Source organism: Bos indicus x Bos taurus, chromosome 3 (assembly GCF_003369695.1).
Source record: "Bos indicus x Bos taurus breed Angus x Brahman F1 hybrid chromosome 3, Bos_hybrid_MaternalHap_v2.0, whole genome shotgun sequence".
NCBI lineage: Eukaryota > Metazoa > Chordata > Mammalia > Artiodactyla > Bovidae > Bos > Bos indicus x Bos taurus.
This window is the reverse complement of record NC_040078.1, coordinates 106,837,815-106,858,248: the sequence shown is the minus strand read 5'-3', so window position 1 is coordinate 106,858,248 and position 20,434 is coordinate 106,837,815. Positions and strand designations below refer to the sequence as shown.

The window sequence follows — 20,434 nt, the reverse complement described above, 5'->3', positions numbered from 1 at the left end:
GAGGTTCTGTTTTTGATGCCCGATTTAAATAGGGAAGACAGAAAATCGCCTCAGGCCAGTCTACTTAGGAAAATATATAGGGAGAGGGGTGATAGAGACTCATGTAAGTTTGGATTAATTTTCTATAATTGAATTATTATCCCGAGGCTAGTTAGACTAATAAAAGTGGTATAAGAAGCTGTTACTGGAATTAACAGTAACTACTATTTTTCACCCACTCTACCCCTACTTTTCTCTCCAAGAAACCACAGTGAGTCATAAATCATGGCTGTACACTCTGACAGGTCCTCTATCATCAGGAGGCCAAAGTGTACAGGCAGTACTACCTTATTGGCAACCCCAGTAATCCTTGGCAACATAGGTGAAAAAATTGACAAGGATTATCACAGGATGCCAGGCTTCAAAGCAGTTTCTAGGTCAGCAGCGCACGCCTGGTTTCTACTTACTTCTCACCCACAGAATACTGGGTACATGCATAGCTCCCACCCAGTGTTGCATTGCTGTTCCCTCGAAATAAAGATGTATTCCTCTGTGGTCAAGCTCAGCTGGAGGCATGGCTGGGCTAAACAGGGAATTGCCTTGTTTACTTAGTTGTATTTATACCAAGATATCTGATAGTAGTTTCCCTTTGCTTCTGCAGCCAATCTGAGCTAGAAAGTATCCAGGAAGTCCTGGGAGATTACCGAGCCTGCCATGGAACTCTCATCAAATGGATTGAGGAAACCACTGCCCAGCAGGAAATGATGAAGCCAGGCCAGGCTGAGGACAGCAGAGTACTCTCCGAGCAGCTCAGCCAGCAGACGGTGGGTGTGGCCATGGCCCAGTGGAAGTCGCAGGGGGAAGCAACTAGCAGTTAACTTCCCCCCAAATATCAAGACCTTCTGAGCCTCTTCTGAAAAGGGTTCAAGCAGAATGGTCACTGTCCTGAGTTCCCATGAGTATATATTGAAAGCACTGGTCAATATTGCATTTTGTTTTGCTAGGGTTAGAATATAGGAAATGAAAACCCAGGGAAGCTATGAGTTGAAGAAAATTATTTCATTCAAAGCTGTTTTTATATGTTGGTATTTTGAGGGATTTTTTTTTTTTGGCTCCCTTACTTGAGCCAATTACTTAATCTCTTAGTGTTCTGCTTTCCTCAGCAGTAAAATGCATATAGTCCATCGTTTGTTCAACTGCCCTCATAAGGTTTTTGTAGTTAGGATTAAATGAAATGATACATGTAAATTACTTAGAACAGCGATTTTCAAAGTGTTGACAGCCAGAGTAGCAGCTTCAGCATCACTTGGGAACATGTTAGAAATGAGAGTTCTCATTTGATGATGAAAGCAACTCGAACCCAAATCTATCAAGTCAGAAACTCTGGAGATGGGACCCAGCAATCTATGTTTTATCCAGTGTTCTAGGTGATTCTGACACAGCTAAGGTTTGAAAACCACTGCCTTAGAACGTAATAAATGCTTACCTGTTTCAGTGATGATAATGACAATGATAAAAGGTTGTGATGTTTTGGTTCCTAGGAGCTGTTTGCAGAAATTGAGAGAAATCAGACGAAACTGGACCAGTGTCAAAAATTTTCCCAGCAATACTCCACCATTGTAAAGGTAATGCTGCCGGTCCTAAAAGTAACGTAAATAGTCTCCAGCTTGATCTGCGTGTCACTGGAGGTTTTATTTTTGGACAAGCAAGCAGATTTCCTGCTCTATCTTTAAGTTAATGCAGGTGTGTGTTTGTCATGGCACATATTTGGGGATGCTCAGAGAGGTACCAGACAAGAGATGAGTTTCGAGGAGTCTCCATTTGACTCCTGAATGGGTGAATGACAGGCCTCTTAAACTTGCCATGTGAAAAACAGAATGCTTGGGTTTTCTTCTCAACACACTTCTCACTGTCTTGCATATTTCAGGAAATAGTGTCGTCATTTGCCTTACTGCTGAGGCAAAAAAAGCCCAAAGAGTCATTCTTCGTTCTTCTCTTCACCTTGAACTTTATGTTTAATAGCAGTCTGGGACCTAGGTGGGTCCATCTTGCCATGTTCCCGGGTCTGACTGCGCGTCACCGCCCCTCCTTCCCCACCTTCCCAGGTTCGAATCTAAGTGAAGAACCTTCTGGAGCTGCTCCAGCGCTCTGAGCTGCTCTCTCACTTCTGCTCCTGCGCACTCAGGCTCTTTTCCTACACAGTAGCCAGACTCACTTTGTAAGAACATACTGCATGTCATGGAACCTCGGACACTGTTGGTTATGAGCCGTGTTACTTTATGCACTGCCCGAAAAGGGGAAACTCCACCAATTATGCAGATGCCAAGTGAGACATTTTCCAATTTTAGCGATACTAAAATGCGAGGGAAATGTGTACCTTGCCATAGCTGAAACGTGATAGATTGGATCCTGTCACTCTCCTGCTCGGTACTGTCTCATGACTTCTTGTCATACTCATACTGAAATTCCAAATTCTTTTATAGTTTATCAGGCTATGCAAGATCTGGCTCCCTACTCCCTATTTCTCTGATAAGGTCTTTAAAGAAAACTGACCTGAGATTCTTCTATATTGATTTCTTGATTATCATATGCCTTCCCACTAGAATGGAAGTTCCAGGGGAGTGAAGTTTTTCTGACTTGTTCCCCACTATGTGTGTAGCACTCAGAACAATGGCAAGCACGTAGTAGGTGCTCAGCAAATAGCTTTTTAATGCATACATTTCTTTAGTTAATAACAGACTTGGTATCACAAAGAATTGAGTTCAAATCCTAGCTTTGCCATTTTCCAGGCTTAAGACTTTGAGCAAACATTTACCCCTTAGAGTTTCTATTGCTATGTCTGCAAAATTGTGAATAGTAGCTACCTCACTGAGTGATTGCAAAGATTAAATGGGATAATTTATACATAGGACAATGCCTCAAAATTAAAATACGTTCAGTAAATGGTAGCACATGCTTTTATTTTTATTAGCATTTGGTTGTTAGTACTACTGTGCTAAGTTGCTTCAATCGTGTCCGACTCTTTGTGACCCCATGGACTGTAGCCCAACAGGCTCCTCTGTCCGTGGGATTCTCCAGGCAAGAATACTGGAGTGGGTTGCCATGCACTTCTCCAGGGGATCTTCCTGACCCAGGGATCGAACCTGTGTCTCCTTTAGCTTCTGCATTGCAGGCAGATTGTTTACCACTGAGCCACTGGTGAAGCTTTTTTTTTTTTTCTTCAATAGACTGCTTAAGCACTCATTCAGTATTTTCCTCCTGCCTAGAATTTTCAAAGTTGACAACAGAAAGCAAGACATTCCAGGCAAAAGGAACTTCATAATTAAAGGCACAGAGGAATAAAATACAATGATTATATGAGGAAATAGTAAATTCTAGCTATCCTGGTATAGCTAGAAATTATATCATACATGAGAAACAGCGATTATAAAAACTGAGAGAGGAGATTGGGATCAACCCATGAAAGGCCTTGTTCAGTTCCTTTGTGTTTACCATCTATTCTTGCTCCTCAAAATGTGGTCTTTGAACCAGGAGCATTGGCATCACTTGAACTAATCAGAAATGCATAAGCTGCATTTTAACAAGATCCCCAGGTGAATGTTGGTATTTGAGGAGATCTCTAAGTCATTGAAAACTTTCAAACAGGGAAATGAAATGGTTATCTTTTTGACTTTGGAAAAGTTATTCCAGTAGCATGACAGAAAATAAATTGGAGGTGTGAGTCTAAGAAGGAGAATAGGAGGCTGTTGCTGCATCATGTGAGCCATGAAGAGGGCCTGGACCAGGGCAGCACTCCAGAATTGCAGAGGAAGTAATACAATAGCATGGCAGCACGAGAAGAGCATTAGTTTAGGGATGGATGGAAGACTGATTCCAGTCCTGACTGTGTTGCTCACCCGCTGAGTTAATTAGGGAGACTCACTTCCTGTCTCTGGGCCTCAGTCACCCTGTATGTGAGATGAAGGATGCGGTCAGCACTCAACAAATTGCCAACTCAGGAGTCTGCAGACCAGACCCACAGGCTAACTCCAGCTTGCCTGCCCACGAGAAAAGGCCATTAAAAAATAATAATAATACCTCACAACACATGAAAATTATATTAACTTCAGCTTGCAGTGTCTCTAAGTCATGTTGTATCATTCCCAGCCGCACTCTTTCCTTCAGTTACTGTCTAGGCTGCTTTCACTTGCAGCGGCAGAAGTGAGTAGATGGTATGGCCTTTTCAGAAAGTTTGCTAACCTCTGTTCTAAAGGATCATCAGCATGGAAATGCTGCGATGCTACTGCATGATGTGTGTGAGCCCTAAGCCCGGCGTAAATGCAGTTCCGTGTCTTCCTCCCCAGGACTATGAATTACAGCTGATGACATACAAGGCCTTTGTGGAATCGCAGCAGAAATCCCCGGGCAAGCGCCGTCGCATGCTGTCCTCTTCAGATGCCATCACGCAAGAGGTGAAAGGAGGGGGTGGGCAAGGGTGTGTTCACTGTCCTCAAGGAAGGATTCGCTCGTCGGGGCCTTATGATTTGACTGCTGTTGAGTGTGTGACTTCATGAAAACTTCCTCTTTTTGTCAACTATTTAAATTGACTTGTTTGGCAGATAACTTATCTAAATTGTTTTTTTTTTTTTTTTTTTTGAATCATAGTTCATGGACTTAAGGACTCGCTACACAGCATTGGTGACCTTAACAACTCAGCATGTGAAATACATCAGTGATGCGCTCCGGCGGCTGGAGGAGGAGGAGGTGAGGACAGCTGGTTCTAGATCATCTTGAGTGTAGAATAAAAAATCCTGTACCTCATCTGTCAGGATTTAAAGTGCACACACCGATGCCGTCCATTGTGTACAGTACTTGCATTCCACGAAGTTGCTGGCTGCGCTGCACCAGCCAAACAGAGAATTCTGGTGCCCATGGGAACACAGGGTTAGGTTCCTGCCAACTTGTGGTCAGTGGGTAACACACAGCCTGATTTTATGTGTGTTTTTGTTTAAAAGCACTTTACCTAATGCCTGTGTGCTAAGTCGCTTCAGTTGTGTCTGACTCTGCGACCCTGTGGACTGTGGCCCACCAGGCTCCTCTGTCCATGGGGTTCTCCAGGCAGGAATACTGGAGTGGGTTGTCATGCTCTTCTCCAGGACTTTACTTAATATATCTTGCTGATTCACTAACACTGAACTCATATCTAAGAGAAGCATAACTCACAGCTGAACAAATCTTATTAAAGCACATTTTCTCTCCAAGGCACATGACAACCTTCTGGTGAATAATGAGGACTGACTGTCTTGTGTCCAATGCTCCCACTTCCAGGTTTTGTTATTATAGAAACATAAGCATTAAGAAAGAGCTGTGAAGAGAGATCCTTAATAAAGCATAATTTGTTCAAGGGAAATATTGGAGATATCCAAATTCCATATGATAGAATGCAATGAAACTGTTAATGAAATGGATTTAAATGAACTGACATAGAAATATACTTATAATACACTATTTGAAGAAAAAAAACAAGTTTGAATTCTATGGATAATTAGGATTTCAGGAAAAACAAGAGTGTGTACCACAGAGGTACAAAATGAGCGTAAAAACAAGTTTAGAAATATTCTGTACCAAATTCCTGGGGAAATGAGGTTAAAGGGACATGTATTATGCATTTCAGATTGTTTGAATTTGTTGTAATGAGTATGCAATCTTTCTGTAATTATAAAAATCTGTGTTTTTGCAAAATAAGTTTACACATATTCAACAACTCTTAAAAAAGAATTGCTCTTGGAAACATTAACCTGTGCCAACTTTTGCCTACATAAATTGGCCAAAGTTTTTCTTTATGTCAGTACATACCTCATTTAATCTCTGTAGATGTCCATCTCTTCACTTGAAAATCAAAGAATTAAAAAAAAAAGAAAATCAAAGAATTATAAAAATAAGATCCTATATGTGAAGGGCTTCTTAAAATTAGTAAATAACTACTGACTGCACATCCCATAGGAAAACAGCGTGCTTTTCTAAGAAGAGTGCCGACCGAGGCATAATGAACTTAGCCATTGGTGTCACACAGGCACCAGTGAGCAACGCTGGGGGTGGGGTAAATCATGTTTAACTTGGGGTTATTGGAGCTACTGATGGAGATAACTTTCATGTCTTTATTTTAGGAACTCTGAATCAGGCCTGTCTAGTAAGACATTGACCAAGATACTGATTTTCTATTTCCTCTTCTAGAAAGTGGTAGAGGAGGAAAAACAGGAGCATGTGGAGAAGGTTAAAGAACTTTTGGGCTGGGTATCTACCCTGGCAAAGAATACACAAAGCAAAGCTACCTCACCCCAGACCAAAGAACCAACAGACATTGAAAAGGCTATTTTAGAACAACAGGTGAGTGGAAGGTCCCTCTATCACTTCCTTGGTAGCATAGTATGAGATTACTCATTAGATGGGATAATATAAGGTACATATGGGCCACTCAAGAATGATTATTATCTCAGTAAATGTTAGCTTCCAGGACTTAAAGAAACTGAAGAAGTCATCTTATTTGTGTTTCTGCTTTCTAAACCACTCTAGATAGTGGTAATGAAAATCTTACCTAAGCTAGGTTTTCTCCCTAGGATTTTATTTTAAATGACTTGATTCTTCAGTTTCTTGGGCTCTGAAGTTTTCTCTTTTCTTCTACTACATAGGTTCTGGCAGAGGAGCTGACAACCAAGAGGGAGCAAGTCTCTGAGGCCGTTAAAACTTCACAGATCTTCTTGGCCAAGCACGGTCACAAGTGAGTCATAAATGAGATATTGTGGCACATCTAGAGGACTGGATCTTAATGACTAAAATTCAAGGTCGTGATGAGAACTCAGGCTGGAGAATTCAAGGTGGCAGGAGTCCGATTATGAAGAACTTTGTAGTTCACGCTGAATTTACATTTTATGTGTCAGCTATGAGGAGAGCTTTTGAACCTGATCAGGCTGTTCATAAAGGTTTCTAGAACAGTTTCATAGAGAATGTATAGACATGAGGCACAAGTAGAGTCCTCAGCAACCAGTTAAGAGGCTATTCTGACAATACAGGCAAGAAATGATGAGGTGGAGAAGAGACAAAGATTCAAAAGATATTAAGGATGATGAACTTACAGGGCTTTGTGACAAATGAAAATGTCAGATGTAACTCCCAGGTTTCTGGCTTGGGCCACTGGACATTTGGTGATGCTGCTAAACAAGATAGGGAATACAGGAGAGGGTGTGGCTTGAGGGGTAAGAAGGCCACTTTAGTTTCAGATATTATGAATCTGAAGAGCCCACAGGACATCAGAGGATAAACCTCTAATATGTATTTAGAAGTCCCTGATACATTACTTATGCCTCAAGTGGTTCCACTAAAGTTGTCCAGTGGCAGCTATATGTGTAAATTTAGAATTTATGAGAGAAATTTGAAGTGATAGAGATTAGCATAGTAAAAACCATGACTGGATTATTTTACAAGGGTTCAAGGGCTTCTCAGCCTATAAAGGAGCCTTAGAGGAGTAAGAGGAAATTATGAGTGAAACCTCAGAGCCCAAGGGAGAACAGAATTCTAAAAAGAAGGAAATGGTCAAAAGTCAAGTAAAGGTAAGACATGGCTATTAACTTTGGCATGTTGGAAGTTTTTGGTGACTCTGGTGAAAAGTTGGGGAATGATGTCAGATTTAAAGGAATGGGGAGCTCGTGAGGCAAGAAAGATAGTGGTAGTGAAATTAGACTACTCTTCCGAGGAGCTTGTTGTGGGAAAGGAGAGAAATAATAGAGCAAATACTCAGAGTAGAATTTATGATCAAGAGAGAGTTTTGGTTTTTTTTCTTAAAAGATCGAAGGGACTTAACTGTGTTTATGAACTATTGACTCTCAAGGACTAAAAGGGAGAGAAAAATTGATATCATGGGAGAGGGGTTGCAGAGGATGTAGAAGAGGATAAAATTCATCTGTGGGTAGAAAGTACAGACTTAAGTAGGAGTTGAGGCAGCTTTTCCTCTGAGGTCTGGGGAAAAGGAGATTAGGGAAGGTATGCTGCTGATGCTGCTGCTAAGTCGCTTCAGGTGTGTCCGACTCTGTGCGACCCCAGAGATGGCAGCCCACCAGGCTCCACTATCCCTGGGATTCTCCAGGCAAGAACCCTGGAGTGGGTTGCCATTTCCTTCTCCAATGCATGAAAGTGAAAAGTGGAAGTGAAGTCGCTCAGTCGTGTCTGACTCTTAGCGACCCCATGGACTGCAGCCTACCAGGCTCCTCCGTCCATGGGATTTTCCAGGCAAGAGTACTGGAGTGGGGTGCCATCGCCTTCTACAGGGAAGGTATAGATATGGGTAAATATGCCAGAAGTAAAGTCAGAAATTAAGAGAATTAGTGCCCAGTGGTCTGTATTTTCTCTTTGAAATATGTAAAGAGGTTGTTTGCTGAAAGTTAGAGTGTGCGCCAAGAAGATTGTCAGGAAGCACTGAAGTCTGGTAGTGGTTGGACCAGGAGGACTTCTACATGATTTTGGAATCCCCCCACTAGATAGACTTGGTCTGCATGTGGGATCAGAGAAGTCAAAGGGTTTGATTGACCTGGGGTTGGAGTCTTGTTAGTGAGGAAAGAGTGTAACAATAACAGTGAGGGATTGATCGAGAAGGTGGACTGTGTGATGAGAAGAAAAGATAATAGATGTAGTAAGAGAAATGGAGAGGTCAAGGAAGGTTTGGTAAATCAACAGGTCGTTTTAAGATGAATCATAAGATTCAGTCTCAGGAACACAATGTTTTGAAAGAATGAGAAAAGGAACTTGCAGAACTCACCAGATTCAAGAAAAGGGTCTGAAGAAAATCTGGTAAAATACTAAACTTTGGGGAAAGTTGGATAGTTAGGTAATGAGTAAATGAGTTTGTTGTATCCTTCTCTTTTGTCTCTTTAAGATATTTCATTTTTAAAAGAGAAGAGATACAAGAGTAAAGGAAGAAAGCTAGCCAGGTAGGATTATAATCAGAAGTTATAATCAGATAGTAGATTCTTTGTTTAAAATGTCAGAAGTGGCATAATTTTAGAGGATGGCAGCATCTAAGTATGGATGAAGCTGATGTGGCCCGGAGGCCATTTGGATTGGGAAGTTCGCTGGACTACAGGTATAGAGTGTTAGATAATTGGTGACATGAGCATTAACATCAGCAAGAGTCATCTGAGAAGACAGAAAAACTATGAGCTAGATGCCAAAGTGTTCGGTGAGTATGGGAGACTGACCAGATGGCCCATCACAAACAGTGACAAAGAAGAATACTCTCCAAGGTGGAGATGTCGTTTTGAAACAATAGAGGGGAATTGGGGGAAAGGTCTTTCTCTAAAAGAGCTTTAATGCTTCATCTTCTAGGCTGTCAGAAAAAGAGAAAGAACAGATATCTGAGCAATTGAATGCCCTCAGTAAGACTTACCATGATCTTTGTGAAGGTTCAGCAAACCAGCTTCAGCAACTCCAGAGCCAGCTGGCCCAACAGACAGAACAAAAGGTACTTTGAGTTTTTCTCTCCAGGTGTTGGAAAGGTACCTTGGGAACAGTATGACTGCAGCTTTGCTGATTGAGAGTCATGATCACTAGCTTTCCATGACCGGTGTGACTTAATTTTTAACCTCACCATAGCAGCCATTTGTCTCGTGTTTCTTTATTGGGGTTCCACGATGTGTTGGTCAGTCAGCATCACTAGAAGGTGCATATGGCTAATCCTTTAGACCTGCTTCACCATTGTGTCATCTTGCATTTTGTGGCAGACCACAGTCAAGGAGAACCTGAATTTTGTGTCATATCTGATCAGAAGGCAAAATGGTTACTCTGTGGCATTGTCACCAAAAGACAGCAGGGAGTTCTGAATATTGGGAAGTAAAGTCTGTGGACCTTTTCCCCACGCTCCCCCCATACTTTTTTTTCCTGTCTACTAAATAAATGAGAAATGTCAATTTCCAAAACAAACTGGTGGATTAGCTGCACTGACTGAGACGCTGGTTCCCCTTATCCATAGTCACCCCATCATGTGACATCTTTACCAGTTACCACCATGTTCATTGCCTGGACCACATGGAAGTTGTTACATTCCTGCTGGTTGTCCTGAGTTCTTCCTGGATACTTGTGTGTATATGTAAACTTACCATATTATATACATGTGTCTCTGGGACATATATGTGTGTTTGCCTGCTTATTTCCTATGTTGTGAAGCAATGGCCAAATTCTGTGAGGCAATTTAAGCTCCTGTGGCAATCAGATTTGGTCTAGATAATGCTCAAAATGATATTTAGACAAAATATGCTTTGACTTTGATCCTTAAATTTGTATAGCAGGAGCTGGAGTTATACAGGCCACAGTGTAGAACCGGCTGTGATTTATTTGAGAGCAGATTTCCAAAACAAACGTGCTGGTTCAGCACTCTGTTTGTGAGGTAACCCACTTGTAATGGCTTATTGCTTCACCATATACGGGAGTACATGAAGAGTTTTAACAAAATTGCTTGCTGAGAACATCCAGTTCTCATTTTGAAAGGTTAAAAAAGGGGAGAAAGAAAGAAAGAGAGTCAAGCTGCTGAGCACCACTACATTGAGCATGATGTGTCCCCTGTTACCGTTCGTGTGTTTCATGTGAAGTATTGTTCTGATTAACTGACATCCTTGCTTAGAAGTTTAACTAACCCTTTGGAGTTTAAGCACAAATGCACAAAGGGAAAAGAGGACGACCTGTTTGGGGTTCTTTTTTGCAAAAAACAAACAGTCGCATGCTGGACGCTAACACCAAGCTTACACTGTGTGTGCGATACGGCTGAGCTGCTCCGTAAGGCTCTATCTCTTATCTGCCCAAGGCACACCCTGCAACTCTGGTAAGTAGAGCCGTTTATGTTTTCTTTCCTCTTCTCCCTCTATTGTCTTCTGCTTGTGTAGGTCAGAATGCTCGTGTTTGGTGGGGCCGAAATGAATTTCTCTGGATCATATCCCAGCTCAGTGATTCTTGCCTGTCCTCTAATTATGAGGGTGTTAGAAGGAACAGTCTTTTCTCTTTGGCTAGACTCTAATACAAGCATGTCTGAGAGTCCATGAACTCACAGAAGAAATTAGATATCTTTCAAAGAATCACTTTCTTTGTCATATTGTCTGCTTCTGAACAGCCTTTAAATGAATTTTGTAAATGGAATTTTTCATATATTTCAGAGTCGCATACCACAAGGGGGATTTTCCCTTCAGTCCCTACAGACAAGATAGCCAGTAGATTCACATAACATACGTTTGCCTTATGCAAGTTAAACTCTACATCCTGGGTCAAAAAACAAAGGGAGGATGAAGAGTAACACATAATATTTTAAACAGTGTGAAGAATTCTCAGTTATTGCATTATTTGAACAAACATAGTACGATGAAGATGCAGTCCAGACCTGGGTCCTCATTTGCTATCTATTCTCCATCTCTGATGCTGCTGCTGCTAAGTCACTTCAGTCGTGTCCAACTCTGTTCGACCCCATAGACGGCAGCCCACCAGGCTCCCCCATCCCTAGGATTCTCCAGGCAAGAACACTGGAGTGGGTTGCCATTTCCTTCTCCAATGCATGAAAGTGAAAAGTGAAAGTGAAGTAGCTCAGTCGTGTCCGACCCTTAGCGACCCCATGGACTGCAGCCTACCAGGCTTCTCTGTCCATGGGATTCTCCAGGCAAGAGTACTGGAGTGGGGTGCCATTGCCTTCTCCGCCATCTCTGATAGTATGCAGCTAATCCAGGTTGAAATTCTCAGGGCATATTCTTAAAATCTGGGCAAAGTAGGTTAATGATTTTAAGGATTTCCTTACTGTTTATTAGTTTATTCATCAAATGTTTCTTGAACTGCTGATATTAGTCCTAGACATCCAATGGGCAAAGCACCTGCTTTTATGGAGCTTGCTTCTCACCGAGACAGAAATGAAGTACATTATATGGGAGGCAAGGAGGTGACTGACAGTTGCTTCAGTAAAATCTTCCATGGATAAGAGTTAAATAAGGACAAATAAGTAATACTGATCAAAGAGGGACAGATATAATCATGTATGGAAGATGAAGATGCTGAACACTAACAAGAGGAAGTAGAAAGTTGGAGAGTGATAAAAGCAATGTGTTCTGAGTGGTAAAATACTCGAATGACTTAACTTCTGAATAACATTCTGCCTTGAAAGGCTTCAAAATAGGACTTCTTCAGAAACTGTTTTGAGGCTTTTTTATAAGGATGGTGTTGACAGTGTGTAAGGCTGGCCTTATTCTGTGTCCTCAGTACTGAACTCCTTTGTAAGATGGAACTCTGCTGTGCTTCCTCTTACTGCTCCCCTGGATCTGACTGGCGAGAAAGTGGAGTAGCTTGAAATTTAGAGTCAGTCCTTGGTGTGATTCTGGAACTCACTTGTTTTGTGACCTTGGACAAGTTACCTAATCTCTGTGTACCTCATTTTCTTATCTGCAGACTAAAAATTAATTGCCTTCATAGGATTGTTGTGAGGATTAAATGCCACTGCTTAATAAATATAGTAAGTGCCCAGTAAATAGTAGCCATCATTGTGATGACTGTATTACCTGTTCTAGCCTGGACTAGAGGAAAATTTATTAGTGGTTTCAGAGTCAAGGGACCCTAGTCTGCTCTTTCCTTGACTTGCTGCTTCCAATTCCTAGAGCTAATTTAACTCAGAGCTGTTGCCATGGCAAACGCTAGCATTGGCCACCAAAAATGTGACCACCCTAGTTGCTGAACACCTGCCTGAGTAACATACACAGGGCCATCTACTGAGCTTCACAGCTGTTGTGTGGCTCTTGGGCTGCTTATATCTGTCTTCTGACCCCATGGACCGATCCCGCTGAACTCCTCAGCAGGGAAGTGCTACTTCAAGAGTCTTCTGCATGGATCGCAACCCTGAGAAGTTGTTATGTGAGGTCGAATTCTCACTTTGGGGGAACTGGTATGTCTGTAAGAGCCTTTTTGGTGATTTAGTCTTAGAAATAGCTGTCTCCTTACTTTCATTGCTTGCTACTTTATAGAGCTTGTCACTCAGATGTGCTTAATGCTACCATCCTTTGGGTAGTCTGTAGACTTCTGTCTATGTTAAACATTCTATAGATTAGAAAAAATCTTTTTTAGTATTAACACTGCCAGGCTTCAGGATGTTTCCTACAGGTTGGGGTTCATATCAGGCTGGGTTTTTCTTGTGGTCAGAATTTGATATACTGTAGTTCTTTGAATGACTCCTTTCAACAATTGTGCTTCTCTGATTCAGTGTTCTTGTTCGTTTTTTCTTGTAGGGCTGCAGAGCAGTGGCTGGGGTGATTGACCTAGGCACAGTGGAGATATTTCCCATCTTCAGAGCAATGCAAAAGGGCCTCGTTGACCAAGACACAGGCCTGGTGCTCCTGGAATCCCAGGTTATCCTGTCTGGCCTCATTGCCCCTGAGACCTGTGAAAAGCTGTCTTTGGAGGAGGGCCTAGCCAGAAACCTCATTAATCCTCAGATGTACCAGCAGCTCCAAGAGCTACAGGATGCCCTGTCCTTAATCAGCAGGCTCACTGAAAACAAAGGCCCTCTTTCTGTGGCAGAAGCAATTGAAAAGAAAATAATCAGTGAGAAAGTTGGACTGAAAATCTTAGAAGCTCACCTGGCAACTGGAGGTTTCAGTCTCCCCAATGATGAGAACTGTATTAACCTAGAGGAGGCTTTTCACCAAGGCCTCATTTCTGCATGGCTTCACTCAGGGTTAGAGTCCCACCTGAGATCATCCAAGAACTTGATAGACCCAAACACAGCTGAGAAAATAGATTTATTGGATCTGATGCAGAGATGTATTGTCCACCAGGAATCAGGATTGAAATTGCTGCCTGTCAAGCAGTTGGCAGGGGGAATGGTGAGCTTGAAATCAGGCCGGAAGGTTAGCATTTTCCGTGCCGTTCAGGAAGGGCTGATAGATAGACAGGTTACCGTCCGGCTGCTGGAAGCTCAGCTTTTTGCTGGAGGCATAGTAGATCCAAGAACAGGACACAGACTTACAGTGGGAGAGGCTGTGAGACATAACTTGATTGACCAAGATATGGCCTGTGCTCTCCTCATAAGGCAGCTTCAGACAGGAGGGATCATAGATACTGTCACTGGGCGTAGGCTGACAGTGGATGAAGCAGTGAGCCATGATCTGGTATCTGCTAAGATTGCCCTTGTGATTCTGGAGTCCCTTTGGTCATTCATGGGTTTGCTATGGCCTGAGTCTGGAGAGATTCTCCCAATCACAGATGCCCTGGAACAAGGTATTGTGTCTACAGAACTAGCTCATAAAATCCTTAGTGACCGACAGCATATTAAAGCTGTATTTCTACCAGCAACCACAGAGATTTGGTCCTGGGAAAAAGCAATTGAAAATGGTATGTTAGACAAAAGTCTTGCTAATAACTTGAAATCAGTTTGCATCCCCGATGTGATGCCCCACATGCAATTAGCAGACTCTTTAGAACGAGGCAAGTTCAACACAAATCCTGGAACAGCAGGTGTGCTGTGTAGCACAGGCCAAACCGAGGGTGCCACAAGCCATAACGAGAAGCTGCTGTTTCAGCTGATGACTCACAGCTATATTAACGTGAGGGATGGGCAGAGGCTGCTCCTGTTGGACAATGAGCTGATAGAGGCACTAACAGCAAGAGGTGATCAAACAGGTCCTCCAGAAGTGTTTGGAAGTGGGCATCAGAGGCTAGAAGCTGCTGAGAAATTACAAGAAGCAGTGAATGTGAAAATGATGGAAACTTTCTGTGATGAGCTGAGTGTGAGGTCACATGAGTTCCAATTTTCTTCTCAAAGCAAAGAAGATGCCGATCAGGCAAATTGCACTGAAGCAAAACGCAAGAAGATCGTTGTAGAAACAGAAGGCTCTTCTATAGAGAACCCCCAAATGGACCTGTTTGTAGGGCAACAAAAAGTGGGAAACCCAAATGTTGATACTTTGAATGTCATAGATAAAGTCAAATCAGAGTTTAAAAGACAGTTGTTTGGTACCAAAAAGGAAGAACAAATAGAAGTGTCTACCAGAGAAAATGTCAATAGAGAATTTCTCCTTACAGTACCTCCTGAGAAAGCAGAAGATGTGACTGTGGTGGAGGACAAAAACCTACTTTCTGTTGAGTCACTAAAAGAAGAATGGCAGATTCTCAGAAAGACTTCCCTGACGTGTCAGAAAGAGCAAGCAAACACACGTGAAACTGAGTATACTCCAGGTGAAACTGGAAGACCTCTTGTAATACCCCAAAGCAAAAAGTCACAATTTCAGGTCGAGAAAACTCTAGCTTTAGAATCAGAACTCAGGTCTGAAAAGGATAAGACTGTTCTTTCTCTGGACAAGAAGAAAGCATTAAGTGAGTCACCTTTGGGTAGGGATGACCATCAACAAAGTCCAGAAAGTCACAGCATGGCAGGTGGTAGCAGGATGATGACAGACAAGGAAGCTGATGGCAGTGAAACTTCCCTGCCATGCATTGCTGCTTCAGAGTTGCTTGAAGAGGCTACCTTGAATACATTAGCCGCACAATTAGTAGAGGGCGGTATCCTTCATGAACAGACAGGCCAAAAGCTCTTACTAAGTGAAGCAGTAGCCCGAGGCGTGGTGCCCAGTCACGCTGCTGTGAAACTTATGGGAAAGATGAACATGTTTCGGGGATTCTTTGACTCTCAGACCTGCGAGTCTTTGACAACTGAAGAAGTCATTGATGAAGGTCTGATGGATGAGAAGTTGTTGCACAATGTCCTCATGGCAGACAAAGCTATAAGTGGTGTCTTAGACCCTCATGCCCACACGCTGTGCTCTGTGAAGGAAGCAGTTGCCATTGGACTTCTTGACACACAAACAGCCACCAGAATTTTAGAGGGGCAGGTGGTGACTGGTGGGATCATTGACCTGAAACGAGGCAAAAAGGTTTCAGTTACTTTAGCCTCAAATCTTGGCTTGGTGGACAGTGCTGACCAGCCAGAGCTTATAAATCTGGAGAAAGCTTCCAAAGGCAGAGATGCTGAAAACACAGTTAGGGGGAGATTAATTAGCTTACAAATGGAAACAACTGGAATTATGGACCCTGACAACAAAGCCCCTTTAACAGTCATGCAGTCCATTGACAGAGGACTTTTGGAGAGAGATGAGGCCATTCAGTTGTTGACAAAGCAGGTGGTAGATGGAGGTATCATTCACCATATATCTGGAATGAGACTTTCTGTTGATAATGCCTTTAAGCATGGCATCATTGATGAAGACTTAGCCAAGGAACTCAGAAAAGTTGAGACCTTAAGCCTCCGTCAGTTCTCTCATCCTGAAACAAAGGAAACTATTTCCCTCTCTGAAGCCATGAAATTAGATCTTGTAACACCAGACTTGAAGAGAGAAATCCAAGAAATTCAGGCCTTCACTGGAAGCTTTGTAGATCTCATTTCTGGGCAGCAGTTGACCCTGGCAGAAGCTGAAAAGGAAGGACGATTAACTAATAAAGCAACACTGTCATCAGAAATGATGAATGGGATTATAGATCCTGAGAGTTACAGAATTGTTCCCTATTCAGAATTAGTAAAAAAGTGTAAAATTGATATTGAATCTGGACAGAGATATCTAGAAGTAATTCCCTTTTCAGACATTAAAGATGGAGCGAGTGACAAAGTACTTACGTTGTCTCAAGCAATTAAGCTTGGAAAAGTAGACTTTGCAGCTGCACTGAAGGTTCTAGAAGCCCAGGCAAATGCTGGGGGAATCATAGACCCTGCCACAGGAAAAAGATTGACACTGTCATCAGCTCTGGAACAGAAATTAGTAGATGAAAACATGGTCAGAATTATTGCATCTCGTCAGGTGTTGGATGGAGGAATTATTGACATATTCAGTAATCAGAGAGTGACTTTAAAGGAAGCTATTGAGAAAAGACTTATCAGTCCTGAACTGGCAACTATAATCCAAGAAGATACATTTAAGTTCAGTGATCACCAGGCTCACATTGAAAAGCAAGATGGAATAGAAGTATGTGAAATAAAAAAGCAGTTTCTAAGAAAGGAAATGTTAATTGCTCATAGTCAGTCTGCTGAAATGAGTTGTGGTAAAGGAGAAAGTGAGAAATTATCTCAAATTGAAAACCAGTCTGCACAAAAAAACATTAAAGTGAGAGTTTCTAATGGGGAGGAGGCAAAAAAGAGCAGGGAAATTTCATTAAAGGGATTGGAATGCGATGACCAAAATAAGAGATCTTCTCCAGATGCTAAGGAATCTTTGAGTGTCATAATTCCTAGTGATGGTAAAGATAAATCACTGGGCCAAGATTCAGAGACATATCTTCAATCAGAAATTTGTGAATTTAACCCCAAAGAGGTGGCTTCTACAACCATGGAAAAAAATACAAACGAAGAGCAAGAAATAATAGTACAAACAGAAATTATTTCTCATATGAAACAGCCTGTATCAGGTCTAGATTCTAAAGAAGTAAGGGAAAACCAAGGAGGAATTATTTCAGAAGTGCAAGAGTCAAATCATGAAACTTTAGACAAATTACTAATTCAGCAGGTTATACAGAAACCAGTGAAAACCACAGAGAAGGGTAAGGGAGGGAAGAAGATTGTAGAAGAAGGCATCAAGACCCGCGGACCAGCAGCTCTGTCAGAAGAAAAGCTGAATCAGGAAACTATTAGTGATGACCGTGACCCCAGTATAGAGAATCAGTGTACGGAGATAACTGCGCGTGAAAAGGGGAAAGCGACTGACAAGGGTCTGGGCTTTTCTGTTGTTGGTGAAACTGAAGACTCTTCTTCCCAAATGACACCCAAAGGAATTTCTATAAGAAATCAAGATGCTTTAACCTTCTTCAACTCTAATCAAGTCAGTGAATCTCAAGAAATTATTGTTGGGCTCCAGAGTGAACTACTCTCCTCTTTGATCCCAAGGCCTGAAGGATTGTACTACCAGGAACCAGTTGGAGGAGTCCAAGTTGCAGACACAGCTCCAAGTTTCACAACAGACAGGTCTTTCCAAGGAACCACCAGACAGGAGACCAATTATCATCAAGATTCTTGTGTTACTTCTAAGGTTAGACAAACCAAAGATCTGCCTTTCTTATCTAATGAATATAAAGAAAAATCATACCAAGAAGTACCTTTTGACTCAACAAGCACTGTTAAATTGGAAGAAATGAGAGTAGGCTCCAAAGAAGTCAGTAATCTGGAATTCTCAGACAGAAAGGACTTTCATCCTCAGGACAACAAAAGTGATCATGAACATGGCAGAATTCTTGAGTCTAAAATAGTGACAACTCAGGAAATACCTGGAGAGGAATCCCTACGAATGTCAAACCTTATAGTTACAGGTGCAGAAGTAGGGTCCTTTGAAGGCATAGTGACTCAGAGAGTTCCCAGAGTCTCGGTGTCCCTTCTCCCAGAGAAATTGTCCAGAGAGGTGTCTCAAAAAGAGAATACGGGACAGCAGGAGGCCACCATTAGTCCTATTCCAGACACCAGTGAAGAGGAGAGGCTGCCCCCGGTATCATGCCCCACAATGAAGATGGACGAGAAGACACCACAGGAGAAGCTCAGAGCGAGCCCTGGCAGCGAACAGACCCCCTTGATGACTGTACCAGGGGGAGCGAGTGTGAACCCGGAGCCCTTCAGAGCTACTAAAGTAAGTTACCCAGTGGTGTATTTGTGTGTGTGTATGTACTTGTTATGGCTAATTTCATGCTAAAACTCTTGACTGGATACTGAGCTTTCATGAGGAGCCTGGAAGGCTGCAGTCCATGGGGTCACTGGGAGTCGGACACGACTGAGCGACTTCACTTTCCCTTTTCACTTTCATGCATTGGAGAAGGAAATGGCAACCCACTCCAGTTTCTTGCCTGGAGAATCCCAGGGACGGGGGAGCCTGGTAGGCTGCCGTCTATGGGGTCGCACAGAGTCGGACATGACTGAAGTGACTTAGCAGCATACATCTGCTTAAGGACAACTAGAGGATTCTCTAAGATATAACTTAGTGTATAGTCATCTGTTTGTAACATAGTTGTTGGAAAATTAGGTAGTAGCCCGGAATGTCTTTCTGAAATTTGCAAGGGTATCATTAAAGCTAAGTTAAAATACTGAGGCTATGGTACCTGAAGTCAGAGAGGTTTTTGCTAAAATGATGCTTATAGATTGATAATCTTGAGCTTGTGCTCCCTGAGGAAATTAATGAATTGCTTATTTGTCCATTGATTTGCTACAGTTTAGATAAAATAACACAATTTATTTCATTCCATGCAATGTGTAGTAAAAATTTCTATTCTGTTCTATGACCCTGTCTGCTTTAAAGGCAAACTTAAAGAGGAGTGTCAGATTTGAGTGAGTTTTCTTTTTGGCTCCACAGAATGTATTTACCCGGCAGCTCTGCCTAGAACATGATGAGAAGTTGGTATCCTATCTGTCTCTTTTACGGGACATTGAAATGAGGACCAAGCAGATTCAACCTCTAGAGCTCAACCTGGCAGAGCTACAGGATCTGCTGTGTCAGGCCAAGGTAGGTTCCCAGAGACTTCCTCCAGGCCCATCAGTTTGGGAAAAGTAGAGAAGACACCACAAGAGAAGCTTCTGAAGCAAGAAGAACGTGTTCAAAAGCACTGCTATTTAATGGACAAAAAGTAGATTGGAAAAACTATAATTAGAGATCTATGAAGAAAAGCAAGGGGTACTAGTCTCACAGAAACCAAAGCATAAGAGACTCAAGGGAGTATTAGAGACAGTGGGCAGTATTAGATACTGGTCAGCAGTATTAGATACAGTAGGGGGACCGAGTACAATAAAGACTAAAAGTGGGATTCAGTGCCTGAGAGTCACCGGGCACCTTGATAAGAACAGTTACACTCGAGTGGTGGGATATAAACCAGGTTGCAATGACAATAAACAGGATGTTGGAAGGTGGAGACAATTAATGTAGGTCATGCTTTCCAGAAGCTTGGTAGTGCAGGCAAGGAAAGAGAGGTAGGACACTAGCTAGAGGAGATGCATGGGAAGAGGGATGTTTTGAGTGGATTTTTAGGCTGAGGAGAAAGAACCAATAGAAAAGGAGAACGTGAAGTTAGGGAGGAGAATGAGTGCTGACTGATGGAATGAGGTCCCCGAGACATGGAAGGACATAGAGATAGACAGCCCTGAGTGGGAGGAGGAGCACCTCCTTCACTGCAGCTGGAGGCTGAGAGTTGTCGCAGGGTTGGAGTCATGAGGAGCGCAGAGATTGTAGAGGTTTACCAATTCTCTCAGTGTCCAGAGGGTGGCCTTGGGCAGGATGGCTGAAGGGGAGGGGAGGATGATGCCCAAAGAACTACCAGGCTCTTCTACAGCTTGTTTCTGGCCTCTCTGCTGAGGAGCAGAATATTGAGGAATAGCTGGGTGGAAAAGCTGGCTTGGGGTGTTTTTATGTTCTTTGGTTCTACTCGCTTGAACTTCGGAGTGGAAGAGTTGTCCTTT

At 42.5% G+C, this 20,434-nt stretch overlaps 1 protein-coding gene across 31 annotated transcripts in view; it reads left to right on the top strand.

Annotated features, from left to right (window-relative positions):
- MACF1 (microtubule-actin crosslinking factor 1) overlaps positions 1 to 20,434 on the top strand; it is a 340,530-nt gene that overhangs the window by 202,092 nt on the left and 118,004 nt on the right. For 28 of the 31 annotated variants that reach the window (XM_027537746.1, XM_027537756.1, XM_027537747.1 and 25 more), the window contains 9 exons: positions 641 to 803; positions 1,521 to 1,604; positions 4,323 to 4,430; positions 4,624 to 4,722; positions 6,193 to 6,345; positions 6,648 to 6,736; positions 9,334 to 9,469; positions 13,251 to 18,620; positions 19,338 to 19,487. In XM_027537746.1, the coding sequence (XP_027393547.1) occupies positions 641 to 803; positions 1,521 to 1,604; positions 4,323 to 4,430; positions 4,624 to 4,722; positions 6,193 to 6,345; positions 6,648 to 6,736; positions 9,334 to 9,469; positions 13,251 to 18,620; positions 19,338 to 19,487 (6,352 nt within the window). The remainder of the gene's footprint in view (positions 1 to 640; positions 804 to 1,520; positions 1,605 to 4,322; positions 4,431 to 4,623; positions 4,723 to 6,192; positions 6,346 to 6,647; positions 6,737 to 9,333; positions 9,470 to 13,250; positions 18,621 to 19,337; positions 19,488 to 20,434) is intronic. The other 3 variants (XM_027537753.1, XM_027537754.1, XM_027537755.1) reach the window with 1 other exon arrangement.